Genomic DNA, 15251 nt, shown 5'->3' with positions numbered 1-15251 from the left:
TCACATCCCCCCTGCATCTCTTGCCCAAAACCTTCTGTCTGAGTCCCCTAGTCCTTGTACCACGAGCTAATGGGAACAGCTTTTCTTTGTCTATCTTATCTAAACCTGCCATTATCATGTGCAACTCTATCATATATCCCCTCAATCTCCTTTACTTCGAGGAGAACAACCTCAGCTTCTTCAACCTAAACCTGCTGCTCAATTCTCTCATCCCTGGAACTATTCTAGTAAATCTCCTCTGCACCCTCTCAAGGACTCTCACATCCTTCTGAAAGTGTGGTGACCAGAATTAGACACAATAGTTGTGGCTTAACCAGAGCTTTCTAAAGGTGCAGCATAATTTGTTTGCTTTTCTACTGAATACCTCCATACCACCGGCCGTCCATGTCTCCGTTATAAAGACGTCTGCAAACGCGACATGAAATCGTGTGACATTGATCACAAGTCGTGGGAGTCAGTTGCCAGCATTCGCCAGAGCTGGCGGGCAGCCATAAAGACAGGGCTAAATTGTGGCGAGTCGAAGAGACTTAGTAGTTGGCAGGAAAAAAGACAGAGGCGCAAGGGGAGAGCCAACTGTGCAACAGCCCCAACAAACAAATTTCTCTGCAGCACCTGTGGAAGAGCCTGTCACTCCAGAATTGGCCTTTATAGCCACTCCAGGCGCTGCTTCACAAACCACTGACCACCTCCAGGCGCGTATCCATTGTCTCTCGAGATAAGGAGGCCCAAAAGAAAGAAAAGAACCTCCATTTATAAAACTGAAAATCCCATATGCTTTGCTAATTACTCTCTCAATATGTCTTTCCACCTTCAAGGATCGATGCTGTTACGACCAGATGAGAAAAAGGACTCGGGTTCCCTTTCAGCCTCACCTGATCTTACTGTAACAGGGTTTAATTTTAAACACATTGTGTTTTTAGCTCCCGCTTGGTGAATCCTTGTTCACTGCTTTCCAATTATAAGGCCTAATTCGGTTAATGCCTGCAGATGCACGCCACATCCCACGCTAGGATACATACGCGATACACATATGCAAATAGAAAAGAGCAGAAGAAAAATAAAGCGTAAAAATTTGAGGCAATGTCTGAAGAGTTGTTGTTACAGTTCTTTGAGCTCACTGTAGAGTCCTTGACTGGAGGTACATCTTGCTTTTCGTTGGGGCCCAGTATTCTTTTTAAACCTTGTTCGCTGTAGGAGACCTCTCTCTTGGGGTTCATGCACCGTCAGTGGATTCAGAGGCTTATGAGAAAGAGATAGGAGCAGACAGGAGAGAGATCTTCTCAATCCAGGAGCAAATAGCTTTCTGCCCAAACTGTTCGTACAAATTCAAAAATCTCAGGTTGCCCTGCAGGTTAGTTATGTGACTAGCTGGTTTAACCGTGTCCATTTGTGTATTTGGCCATCTGAGCAGTCAACCTGGAATGCGAGCTCCCCCACCTTCAACGGCTGGTCATCTGAAGTCCATTGTGGGTTGCATGTCAGGAAAAGCCTGCTTTGTCCTTCCAAACACCGTCTATTAATATGCAAATGTCTTTTCCAGCCACGGCCAATCGTTTAACAACTCCTCTCCTCACTCCTGTATTAGTTTAAAATCAATGTTCATGACAAAATTAATGTGTCTCATTCTTGGCAGGGGGGTGCCCAGCATGATACCTCCACACCCAGAGGAATGAAATGCGCTTTGAAAAAAGTACATTTCATGACAAGGGTCAAGAGAAAATATGTAAGATGCAGAAAAAAACATGCCTTTCTCTCATTCATTCCCATTCATTTATAATTACTAAAACTTATTACAGCCTGTCTTCTCTTGGTGCCATTGCTGCTTTAATTGCCCCCTTTTTGGCATCCCAATAAACATGTGTTTTTTTTTGAGACATTTCTCTTCTGTTTGCACATTTCCATGGCTGCCTAGGGTCTTTGTTCCTGCTGAGGTAATTTTTTTTTTAAAGAGTCAGCAGTGAGCGGGTCTATCTGATCTCTCTTTCAGTGCTTTGCTGAGTCATGCAAAGGCTTTTGACTTCAGGGGATGGGTGGTTCACTTTTTTATGACTGTGGGGGAGGATTCTTTGCTAATCCCCCCCGCTTTATCCCAGAGGACACTGCTGCTTGCAGATATTTGTGTAGACTCTACTGCATTCCCCTGTAGCACTTCAACTAGGTGAGGCATCACCCTCACAGTGTCTGTGTCCCCTAGAGATCTTTCTTTGTCTCTGCAGGTTTGACTCTCTATTCCAATATCTAAGTCATTTATATACATCAGAAAATGCAGTGGTCCTCGCATTGACCACTGTCTACCATCCTCCAGTATGGAAAACAAACATTTACCATGACTGATGATGCCACCTTCCATGACGGTGCTTCTGATATGACCTCCTTTTTCCTCAACCGAGGATTCGCCCCCACTGTTGTTGACAGGGCCCTCAACCGTGTCCGGCCCATTTCCCGCACCTCTACCCTCACCCCTTCCCCTCCCTCCCAGAACCGTGACAGGGTTCCCCTTGTCCTCACTTTCCACCCCATCAGCCTCCATATCCAAAGGATCATCCTCCGCCATTTCCGCCACCTCCAGCATGATGCCACTACCAAATGCATCTTCCCCTCCCTTCCCCGTCAGCATTCCGCTCCCTCCGCGACACCCTGGTCCACTCCTCCATTACCCCCACCACCTCGTCCCCGTCCCATGGCACCTTCCCCTGCAATCGCAGGAGGTGTAATACCTGCCCATTTACCACCTCTCTCCTCACTCTCCCAGGCCCCAAACACTCCTTTCAGATGAAGCAGCGATTTACTTGTACTTCTTTCAATGTAGTATACTGTATTCGCTGCTCACAATGTGGTCCCCTCTACATTGGGGAGACCAAACGCAGACTGGGTGACCGCTTTGCGGAACATCTCCGCTCGGTCCGCAAGCAGGTCACTGAGCTTCTGGTGGCTTGCCATTTCAGCATTCCCCCCTGCTCTCATGCTCACATCTCTGTCCTGGGATTGCTGCAGTGTTCCACTGAACATCAACGCAAGCTCGAGGAACAGCATCTCATTTTCCGATTAGGCACATTACAGCCTGCCGGACTGAACATTGAGTTCAATAATTTCAGAGCATGATGGGCCCCCCATTTTACTTTCATTTTTAGTTCTTTTTTCTTTTTTACATTTTTTACAATTTTTTTTCTTTTGATTATTTCATTTAATTGCACTTTGTTCAGTTTGCTTACCCACTGTTTTTTTCATGTTTGTCCTTGCTGCTGTTCAATCTTCAGTTCGTTGACACCCTATTTGTACTAATGCTTTGTCTTTCAACACACCATTAACAGATAATATAAAAACAAGAAATGCTGGAATCACTCAGCAGGTCTGGCAGCATCTGCGGAAAGAGAAGCAGAGTTAACGTAGTTCCGATTTCCAGCATCCGCAGTATTTTGCTTTTATTACCATTAACATATTGTTTGCCTTTTCTCCATGACCTCTTGGTCAGCTATGTGGCCTTGTCCAATCTACACCTTCTCCTTTGTTATCTCTTACCCCACCCCCACCTCACTTGCTTATAATCTGTGACTTTTCTAATATTTGTCAGTTCCGAAGAAGGGTCACTGACCCGAAACGTTAACTCTGCTTCTCTTTCCACAGATGCTGCCAGACCTGCTGAGTGATTCCAGCATTTCTTGTTTTTATTTCAGATTTCCAGCATCCGCAGTATTTTGCTTTTATTACCATTAACATATTGTTTGCCTTTGCTCCATGACCTCTTGGTCAGCTATGTGGCCTTGTCCAATCTACACCTTCTCCTTTGTTATCTCTTGCCCCACCCCCGGCTCACTTGCTTGTAACCTTTGACATTTCTAATATTTGCTCGTTCTGAAGAAGGGTCACTGACTCGAAATGTTAACTCTGCTTCTCTTTCCACAGATGCTGCCAGACCTACTGAGTGGTTCCAGCATTTCTTGTTTTTATTTACCATGACTCACTGTTTTATGCCCTTGAGCCAATTTTTTTAGAGTCATGCAGCACTGAAACAGGCCCTTTGGCCAACTGAGTCTGAGCCGACCATCAACCACCCATTTATACTAAATACTACATTAATCTCATATTCCCCACCACATCCCCACAATTCTCCTACCACCTACCTACACCAGGAGCAATTTACAATGGCCAATTTACCTATCAACCTGCAAGTCTTTGATTATGCAAAGAAACCAGAGCACCCAGCAGAAACCCATGCAGTCACAGGGAGAACTTGCAAACTCTGCATAGGCAGTACACAGAATTGAACCTGGGTCAGTGGAGTTGTGAGGCTGTGGTGCTAAGCATTGCACCAGTCTGCTATCCAAGCTGACACAGACCATCCTATTCCATGACCCTCAGTTTTGTTAACCAGACTTTTATGTGGGACTTTGTTAAACACTTTCTTAAAATCCATGCAGACAACATCCATTGCATTCGCTTCATCAACATTCTCTGTAATTTCATCAAAAAATGTCAATTAGATTACTCAAACATAATCTGCCTTTACAAATCTGTGCTTGTTCTCCTTAATTAACTTAAACCTCTCCAAATACCTGTTAATTTTTTTCCTGATTAATGTTTTGTAAAACCTTGCTCACCACTGATGTTAAACCAACCATCCTTTTGTTACCAGAAATGTCCTTACACCCTTTCTTGAATGAAGATGTCATATTTGCCACTATCCAATTCTCTGGCACCTCCCCTGTATCTGGGGAAGATTGGAAGATTATGGCAAGCGCTTCCGGTATCTCCAGCCCACTTCTTTTAGCAATCTGGGATGCAGGTCATCCAGACCATGCAACTTATCCACTCTAAGCTTACACATCCTTTCCAGTACATCCTGCCTATCAATTTTCATCCCATCCATGACCTCTACCACCTCCGCTTTTACTGATATTTTCTCAACATCCTCTTCCTTAGGAAACACCAATTGTGTTGCTGTTTGGAGGAAGGAGATGTGAGAATGGAGTGGAAGGTTTTTGAACAGCTTCACTGTTTGAATCAAGCGATTGTTGTGAGACTGGGAATGTCACATGTGAGCTGGTAGGAGGCATTATCCAGATGGAGCTCAACAATGACTGGCGTGACAAACATGATGATGCACCCACTTCATCTGCTGGTGCTGTTAACTGGGTTGGTAAATTTGATTTACAATAGCTGGCATGCTGAAAGCAAGGACTACAACTGGACAATGCTGTTGAATGGTCTAAAATGACTTTACAAATGTTACCCAGATAATATCTGACAGAAACAACAATGAAGAAGCAGGGAAGTGTGGGAATATGGCTTCATTCTAGCTTTGTGCCTTGCTGTTTGTGCGATCAGCACACAATAATTTAAAATGACTTTCTGCTGAACAGGGATACTATGTGAAGCAGGCCTAAGGCAAGGATGAGGAATTCAAGGAATGTGTGAAGGTTGTTCATACATGTCTTGTGATTCTGGGGAGATGTTGGTCTGGTCACTGAAGAGCTTAAGTGGACCATGTAAACATGGTAAAAGGATGATTCGGAAAGGTTGAGATTGGCTCAGTGCATCTTCTTGGCTCTATGCTGATATATTCAATGTCACCTTGCGTGTCTTTTGATGTAATCTCGGGATTACTCCCTGCGCCACGTGCCAGTGAGGCTAGAAATAGAAAGATAGTGCAGCTAAACACGTGGCTGAACAGCTGCTGTAGAAGGGAGGGTTTCAGATATCTGGACCATTGGGATCTCTTCAGGGACAGATGGGACCTGTACAAGAAGGACGGGTTGCATCTAAACTGGAGGGGCACAAATATCCTGGCTGCGAGGTTTGCTAGCGTCACTCGGGAGGGTTTAAACTAGTGTGGCAGGGGAGTGGGAACCAGAGCAGTAGGACAGCAAGTGAAATAAATGAAGGGGAACTAGTAAATCAGGCCAGTAAGACTAAGAGGAAGAGCAGGCAGGGAGATGTTGTGGAGAACAGCGGGACTGGTGGTCTGAAGTGCATTTGTTTCAATGCAAGAAGTATAACAGATAAGGCAGATGAACTTAGAGCTTGGATTAGTACTTGGAAATATGATGTTGTTGCTATTACAGAGACTTGGTTGAGGGAAGGACAGGATTGGCAGCTAAATGTTCCAGGATTTAGAAGCTTCAGGCGGGATAGAGGGGGATGTAAAAGGGAGTTGCATTACTGGTTAAGGAGAATATCACAGCTGTACTGCGGGAGGACACCTCGGAGGGGTCATGCAGTGAGGCAATATGGGTGGAGCTCAGGAATAGGAAGGGTGCAGTCACGATGTTGGGGGTTTACTACAGGCCTCCCAACAGCCAGCGGGAGGTAGAGGAGCAGATACGTAGACAGATTTTGGAAAGATGTAAAGGTAACAGGGTTGTAGTGGTGGGTGATTTTAACTTCCCCTATATTGGCTGGGACTCACTTAGTGCTAGGGGCTTGGATGGGGCAGAATTTGTAAAGAGCTTCCAGGAGGGCTTCTTGAAACAATGTGTAGATAGTCCAACTAGGGATGGGGCCGTACTGGACCTGGTATTGGGGAATGAGCCCGGCCAGGTGGTCGAAGTTTCAGTAGGGGAGCATTTCGGGAACAGTGACCATATTTCTATAAGTTTTAAGGTACTTGTGGATAAGGATAAGAGTAGTCCTTGGGTGAAGGTGCTAAATTGGGGGAAGGCTAATTATAACAATATTAGGCAAGAACTGAAGAATTTAGATTGGGGGCGGCTGTTTGAAGGTAAATCAACATCTGACATGTGGGAGTCTTTCAAACGTCAGCTGATTAGAATCCAGGACCAGCATGTTCCTGTGAGGAAGAAGGATAAGTTTGGCAAGTTTCGGGAACCTTGGATAACGCGGGATATTGTGAGCCTCGTCAAAAAGAAAAAGAAAGGATTCGTAAGGGCTGGAAGGCTAGGAACAGACGAATCCCTTGAGGAATATAAAGACAGTAGGAAGGAACTTAAGCAAGGAGTCATGAGGGCTAAAAGGGGTTATGAGAAGTCATTGGCAAACAGGATTAAGGAAAACCCCAAGGCTTTTTATACGTATATAAAGAGCAAGAGGGTAACCAGGGAAAGGGTTGGTCCACTCAAGGACAGAGAAGGGAATCTATGTGTGGAGCCAAAGGAAATGGGCGAGGCACTAAATGAGTACTTTGCATCAGTATTCACCATGGAGAAGGACTTGGTGGATGATGAGCCTAGGGAAGGGAGTGTAGATAGTCTCAGTCATCTCATTATCAAAAAGGAGGAGGTGTTGGGTGTCTTGCAAAGCATTAAGGTAGATAAGTCCCCAGGGCCTGATGGGATCTACCCTAGAATACTGAGGGAGGCCAAGGATGAAATTGCTGGGGCCTTGATAGAAATCTTTGCATCCTCATTGGCTACAGGTGAGGTCCCAGAGGACTGGCGAATAGCCAATGTTGTTCCTTTGTTTAAGAATGGTAGCAAGGATAATCCAGGAAGTTATAGGCCGGTGAGCCGTACGTCAGTGGTAGGGAAATTATTAGAGAGGATTCTTCGGGAGAGGATTTACTCCCATTTGGAAACAAATGGACTTATTAGCAAGAGGCAGCATGGTTTTGTGAAGGGGAGGTCATGTCTCACTAATTTGATTGAGTTTTTTGAGGAAGTGACAAAGATGATTGATGAAGGAAGGGCAGTGGATGTTATCTATATGGAATTCAGTAAAGTCTTTGACAAGGTCCCTCATGGCAGACTGATACAAAAGGTGAAGTCACATGGGATCAGAGGGGAGCTGGCAAGATGGATACAGAACTGGCTCGGTCATAGAAGACAGAGGGTAGCAGTGGGAGAGTGCTTTTCTGAATGGAGGGATGTGACTAGTGGTGTTCCGCAGGGATCAGTGCTGGGACCTTTGCTGTTTGTAGTATATATAAGTGATTTGGAGGAAAATGTAGCTGGTCTGATTAGTAAGTTTGCGGACGACACAAAGGTTGGTGGAGTTGCGGACAGTGATGAGGATTGTCAGAGGATACAGCAGGATATAGATCATTTGGAGACTTGGGCGGAGAAATGGCAGATGGAGTTTAATTCGGACAAATGTGAGGTAATGCATTTTGGAAGCTCTAATGCAGGTGGGAAGTATACAGTAAATGGCAGAACCCTTAGGAGTATTGACAGGCAGAGAGATCTGGGCGTACAGGTCCACAGGTCACTGAAAGTGGCTACGCAGGTGGATAAGGTAGTCAAGAAGGCGTACGGCATGCTTGCCTTCATCGGTCGGGGCATAGAGTATAAAAATAGGCAAGTCATGCTGCAGCTGTACAGAACTTTAGTTAGGCCACACTTAGAATATTGCGTGAAATTCTGTTCGCCACTCTACCAGAAGGACGTGGAAGCTTTGGAGAGGGTACAGAAGAGGTTTACCAGCATGTTGCCTGGTCTGGAGGGCATTAGCTATGAGGAGAGGTTGGATAAACCCGGATTGTTTCACTGGAACGACGGAGGTGGAGGGGCGACATGATAGAGGTTTACAAAGTTATAAGCGGCATGGACAGAGTGGATAGTCAGAAGCTTTTTCCCAGGGTGGAAGAGTCAGTTACTAGGGGACATAGGTTTAAGGTGAGAGGGGCAAAGTTTAGAGGGGATGTGCGAGGCAAGTTCTTTACACAGAGGGTGGTGAGTGCCTGGATCTTGTTGCCGGGGGAGTTGGTGGAAGCAGGTACGATAGAGACGTTTAAGAGGCATCTTGACAAATACATGAATAGGATGGGAATAGAGGGATACGGACCCCGGAAGTGCAGAAGGTTTTAGTTTAGGCAGGCATCAAGATCGGCGCAGGCTTGGAGGGCCGAATGGCCTGTTCCTGTGCTGTACTGTTCTTTGTTCTTTGTTCTTTGTATTTCAATTTATTGATAATATGCATGAAATCTGGAGATCAAAGGTAGAATTGGTATATAAGTTTTGAGTAACCGCTGTATGTTGTAGTCACACTGGATTGTGGATTGTGATGTACTTGAGTTCTTATAGTGAATTGTAACTCAATAAAGAATTGCATAATCATATAGGAATTGCGTTGTATGATTTACCTGCGTTTTCATGTTGGATTGCGTAATATGAGCTTATTTAAGACCTGATTCTGTGGTTGTTACAACTGGTGTGTGTGTACTCTGGCGTTTCAAGTAACAAAATGAAGCAGAACAGGAAAGCAGTCCCAACCCCATCCATCTGATTTGTATGTCTCAGCAGGTAAAGTGCCAGATGGAAGAAATGTCGTCACTTCCACCCAGCTGGACTAGAAATTTAATTGACAAAAAACCTGACAGAAATGGGTCCTGCCTTAAAATCTGACCTTCAAAATTGGGATGTACCTGCATTACATCTGTTTGTTGCCATTTACACTGTACATTTCCAGCCTTGTCTTCCTTCCAGTTTAGCTCTTCATTGTTTGATTTTATGTTTTTAGGTTTTCTGAGGATGATTTTATTAAATTGTTCAAGCAAGTTCAGAAATGCAAGTGGGAAAAGAATCCTGCAGAACACAAAACTTTAAGGTAATTTTCTGATGTCAAAGGTCAGCACTCCTTAACAGTTACAGTTTCTTAGAATTTTCAAGTCATAGAGTCATTTGTGGCACAGAAGGAGACCATTCGGCCCATCAAATCCATGACAATTTTCAGCGGAACAATCCAGGCTGTCCCATTTCCCCACTCAATCCCCATAGCCCAGCATATTTATTTCCTTCAAGTGACCATCTAATTTCCTTTTGAAAACATTGATCATCTCCACTTCCACAACTCTCGCAGGCAGTGAGGTCCAGGTCATTACCACCCACTGTGTAAAAAAGTTCTTCTTCACATTCTCTCGTCCAAAATCTACAATCTGTGTTCTCTAGTCCTTGTACCATCAGTTAATGGCAACAGTTTTCCTTGCCTAACTTATCTAAGCTTGTCATAATCTTGCACACCTCTATCAAATCCCCTCTCAATCTCCTTTGCTCCAGGGAGAACAACCCCAGATTTTCCAAACTAACCTTGTAACTAAAATCTCCCATCCCTGGAACCATGCCAAAAAATCTCCTTTGCACCCTCTCAAGGACGCTCACATTCTTCCTAAAATGTGGTGACCGGAACTGGATGCAATACTTTAGTTGGGGCCTAACCAGAGCTTTTGTACTCAATGCCTCTATTTATGAAGCCCAAGATCCCATATGCTTTGCTGAATACTCCTTCAATATGTCCTGCCACCTACAAGGATCAATGCACATGCACCCCCAGGTCCCTGTTTTCCTGCACACTCTTTAGAACTGTGCCATTAAGTATATATTGCCTCTCCCTATTCCTTCTGCCAAAATGCATAACCTCATACTTGTCAGCATTAAATTCCATCTGCCACTTTTCTGCCCATTCTGCTAGTCTATCTATGTCCTATAGATAGTATATCATACCCAATGTTTGCCACAACTCGAGCTTTGGTGTCATCGTCACATTTTGAAATTCTACTCTGTATTCCAAGATCCAAGTCATGTATACATAACAAAAAAAAACAGTGATCCTAGCACTTGCCCTTGGGGAACACCACTGTCTACCATCCGCCAGTCTGAAAAACAACCACTTACCATGACTTGCTGTTTTCTGTCCTTAAGTCAGTTGTTTTCTATTCAATTGGACACTGAGCCTCCTATTCCATGAGCCTTACTTTTGTTAACCAGCCATTTATGTGGTACATTATCAAAGATTTTTTTACATCCATATAGTCAACATTCACCACATTACCTTCATCAACCTTCTCTGTTACTTCATCAAAAAATACAATTAGATTGGTCAAGCATGATCTGCCTTTACAAATCCATGCTGGCTCTCCTTAATTAACTCAAACCTCTCCAAATGCCTGTTAATTTTTTTCCCTGATTATTGTTTCCAAAACCTTACCCACCACTGATGTTAAACTAACTGGCTTGTAGTTGCAAGGACTGTCCTTACACCCTTTCTTGAATAATGATGTCACATTTACCACTCTCCAATGCTCTGGCACCTCCCCAGTATTTAGGGAAGATTGTGGCAAGCCCTTCCGCTATCTCCACCCCCACTTCATTTTGCAACCTGGGATGCAAGCCACCCGGACAAAGTGACTTAACTACACTCGGCATAGCCAGGCTTTTCAATACCTGCTCACTCTCAATTTTAACCCTATCCATTGCCTCTACTCTCTCAGCTTCAACCAAAATTTGTCAGATTACTCTTCCTTAGTAAACACTGATACAAAGTACTCATCATGTTTTCTAGTCTTGCTTTGTGCCTCTAAGCATATATTACCATCTTAGTCCCGAATAGGGCCCATCACCCATCTTCCTACCTGCGTACTATTTATATTCTGGTAGAAAGCTTTTGGGTTCCCTTTTATGTTGACTGCAATTCAATTCTCATGTTCTCTCTTTCTCAGTTTTATTTTCCTCTTCACCTCCCCTCTCAACTTATTGTAAAAGGCCTGGTTCTCACTTAAATAAATAAATAAGTACAATCAGATAGCCTTTACAGAAGCATGGCTGCAGGATGATATAGATTGGGACCTGTATATTGAAGGGTACATGACATTTAGGAAGGACAGGAAGCTAGGAAAAGGTGGAGGGGTGGCTCTGTTAATTAATGATGGTTTCAGCAAAATAGAGAGGGATGACCAAGTTCAGGAAACTAGGATGTGGAAGCGGTTTGGGTCGAGATGAAAAATGATAAAGGCAAGAAGTCACTTGCAGGAGTGGTGTACAGGTCCCCTAACAGTAACCACATAGTAGGACGGGGTATAAAGGAAGAAATAATGTGAGCTTGTCAGAAATGTATGACAATAATCATGGGGGATTTTAACCTACATATAGACTGGGAAAATCAGGTGGGCAAAGGTACTCGAGATGAAGAGTTCATAGAGTGATCTCAGGACAGTTTCTTAGAAGAGGGTATTCTGGAGTCAACCAGAGAGCAGGCTATACTTGACCTGGTATTGTGCAATGAGATAGGATTAATTAATGATCTCATTGTGAAGGCACCCCTAGGCAACAGTGATCATAATATGATTGAATTTTACATTCAGTTTGAGGGAGAGAAGGGTGGGTCCAAGACTAGTATTTTAAACTTAAGTAAGAGCAATTATGAGGACATCAAAGCAGAATTGGCAAATTATGTTGAGGGATAAGTCAGCAGAGATGCAGTGACAGCTCTTTAAAAGGGTAGTTCAGAATACACAGAATAGAAACAGTCCAATGAGAAAGTAAAAATTCCAAGGGGAGGACCCACCATCTATGGTTAACTAAAAACTTAAAGATAGTATCAAACTTAAGGAAAAGCATATAATTGCCAGAGGCCAGAAAAGTGGACAGAATATAAAAAAACACCAAAAATGACTAGAAGATTGATAAAGAGGGAAAAATTAGAGTTCGAGAGAAAGCTAGCGAGAGATATAAAAATAGATAGTAAGAGTTTCTATAGATACTAAAAAAATAAAAGAGTTAACAAAGTGAGAGTTGGTCCTATACAAAGTGAATCTGGGGAATTAATAATGGAAAGATGGCAGATGAATTGAACAGGTAATTTGCATTGGTCTTCACTACAGAGGATACAAGTGACATCCCAGAAATAGCTGTAAATCAGGAAATGAAGGGAGGGAAGAACTCAAGAAAATTACGACCACCAGGGAAGTGGTGCTGAGCATATTATTTGAGCTGCAGGCCGACAAGTCCCCAGGTCCTGATGGATTTCATTGAAGGTCTTAAAAGAAGTGGCTAGTGAGATGGTTGATGTGTTGGTTTTAATTTTACAAAATTCCCTAAATTCAGGGAAGGTTCCATTAGATTGGAAAATAGGGAGCAAGGAAGCAAGACAGAAAGCAGGAAACTACGGGCCAGTTAGCTTAATATCTGTCATAGGCAAAATGTTAGAAGCTTTTATTAAATATGTCATAGCAGGGTACTTAGAAAGATTCAAGGTAATCAGGCAAAGTCAACATGGTTTTGTGAAAGGGAAATCATGTTTAACCAATTTATTGGAGTTCTTTGAAGAAGTGACGTGCTGCCGATGAAGGGGAACTGGTGGATGTATTGTACTTAGATTTCCAGAAGGTATTTGATAAGGTGGCACATCAAAGATTATTGTGGAAAATAAAAGCTCATGGTATCGGGAGTAACATATTGGCATGGACAGAAGATTGGCTAGATAACAGGAAACAGAGAATAGGCATGAATGGGTCATTTTCTGGTTGGCAAGATGTAATGAGTGGTGTGCCATAGGGATCAGTGCTGGGGCCTCAACCTTTTACAATTTCTATAAGTGACTTGGTTGAAGGAACCAAAGGTATGGTGCTAAATTTGCTGATGACACATAGATAGGTAGAAAAGTAAGTTGTGAACTGTACATAAGGAGGCTACAAAAGGATATAGATAGGTTAAATGAGTGGGCAAAGATCTGGCAAATGGAGTATACTGTGGGAGAATGTGAAATTGTCCATTTTGGCAGGAAGAATAAAAAAAGAAGCATATTATCTAAATGATGAGACATTGCAGAGCTCTGAGATGCAGAGGAATCTGGGTGTCTGAGTGCGTGAATTGCAAAACGTTAGTATGCAGGTACAGCAAGTAATTTGGAAAGCTAATAGAATGTTATTGTTTATTGCGAGGGGAATTGAATACAAAAGTCGGGAGGTTATGCTTCAGTTTTACAGGGCATTGATGAGACCACATCTGGAGTACTGTGTACTGGACTGTACTGGAGTACAGTCTCCTTATTCAAGGAAGGATGTAAATGTGTTGGAAGCAGTTCAGAGAAGGTTTACTAGACTAATACCTGGAATGGATGGGTTGTCTTTTGAGGAAAGGTTGGACAGGCTAGGATTCTACCTGCTGGAGTTTAGAAGAATAAGAGGTGACTTGATGAAACATGTAAGTTCCTGAGGGGTCTTGACAGAGTGGATATAGAAAGGATGTTTCCTGTTGTGGGAGAATCTAGAACTAGCCGTCACAATTTAAAAATAAGGGGTCGCCCATTTAAGGCAGAGATGAGGAGAAGTTTTTTCTCTGAACGTCGTGAATCTTTGGAACTCTCTTCCTCAAAAGGCAGTGGAAGCAGAGTCTTTGAATATTTTTAAAACAGAGGTAGATAGATTTTTGATAAGCAAGGTTATTGAGGGTAGGCAGGAATGTAGAGTTGAGGTGACAATCAGATCAGCTATGATCTTGTTGAATGGCAGAGCAGTCTCGAGGCGGCAAGAGGCATGCTCCTGCTCCAAATTCATATGTTCGTATGTTCATATGTTAACTTGAAGAATTCACCTGGCATGCATCATCCATCCTTTTTTTTTGTTTCATTTTCATTTCTATCTCCCTCTTGTCAAAGGAGTCCTGTTTTTGGTTCCTCTACCTTTCACCCTTGTTGGAATGTGCTTAACCTGTACCTAAGCATCTCTTCCTAAAAAAGAATCCATTGTTCTGTCACAGCTTTTCCTGTCAGACTTTGGTTCCATTAGCAATAATACTGTGGAGGAGGAATTCCTGGAGTGCATACGTGATGGTTTTTTGGACCAATACATAGAGGAACCAAATAGAGAACAGGCCATCTTAGACTGGGTATTGTGTAATGAGAAAGGATTAGTTAACAATCTTGTTCTGCGGGGTCCCTTGGGGAAGAGCAACCACAACATGATCGAATTCTTCATTCAGATGGAGAGTGAGACCGTTGATTCTGAGACTAGGGTCCTGAATCTAAATAAAGGAAACTCTGAAGGTATGAGCCACATGTTGGCTATGATAGATTGGGGAACATTACTTAAAGGGTTGACAGTGGATAGGCAATGGCTAGCATTTTAAGAGCGTATGGATGAATTACAATAATTGTTCATTCCTGTCTGCCACAAAAATAAAACAGGAAGGGTGGCTGAACCGTGGCTTATAAAAGAAATTAGGGATAGTATTTAGATCCAAGGAAGAAAAATATAGAATGGCCAGAACAAGCAGCAAACCTGAGGATTGGGAGCAGTTTAGAATTCAGCAAAGGAGGACAAAGGGATTGATTAAGAAGGGGAAAATAGAGTATGAGGGTAAGCTTGCAGAGAACATAAAAACTGACTGTGACAGCTTCTATAGATATGTGAAGAGAAAAAGATAAGTGAAGACAAATGTGTGTCCCTTAGAATCAGAAACAGGGGAATTTATAATGGGGAACAAAGAAATGGCAGACCAATTAAATACATATTTTGATTCTGTCTTCACAAAGGAGGGCACAAATTACCTCCCAGAAATGTTGGGGAACATAGGGTCGAGTGAGAA

General features: G+C 43.1%; 1 protein-coding gene across 1 annotated transcript in view; it reads left to right on the top strand.

The window, feature by feature from the left end:
- Positions 1-5074: 5074 nt before the first annotated feature.
- The window catches only part of LOC137380871 (alpha-2,8-sialyltransferase 8F-like), a 62330-nt gene continuing 52153 nt past the window's right edge, over positions 5075-15251 (top strand). The window contains exons 1-2 of the mRNA XM_068053282.1: positions 5075-5133; positions 9412-9498. Of these exons, the coding sequence (XP_067909383.1) occupies positions 5075-5133; positions 9412-9498 (146 nt within the window). The remainder of the gene's footprint in view (positions 5134-9411; positions 9499-15251) is intronic.

The sequence above is a fragment of the Heterodontus francisci genome, chromosome 2 (genome assembly GCF_036365525.1).
Source record: "Heterodontus francisci isolate sHetFra1 chromosome 2, sHetFra1.hap1, whole genome shotgun sequence".
NCBI classification, from domain to species: Eukaryota; Metazoa; Chordata; class Chondrichthyes; order Heterodontiformes; family Heterodontidae; genus Heterodontus; species Heterodontus francisci.
Note: the sequence above shows the minus strand (reverse complement) of the source record. Positions and strands in the feature narration are given on the sequence as shown.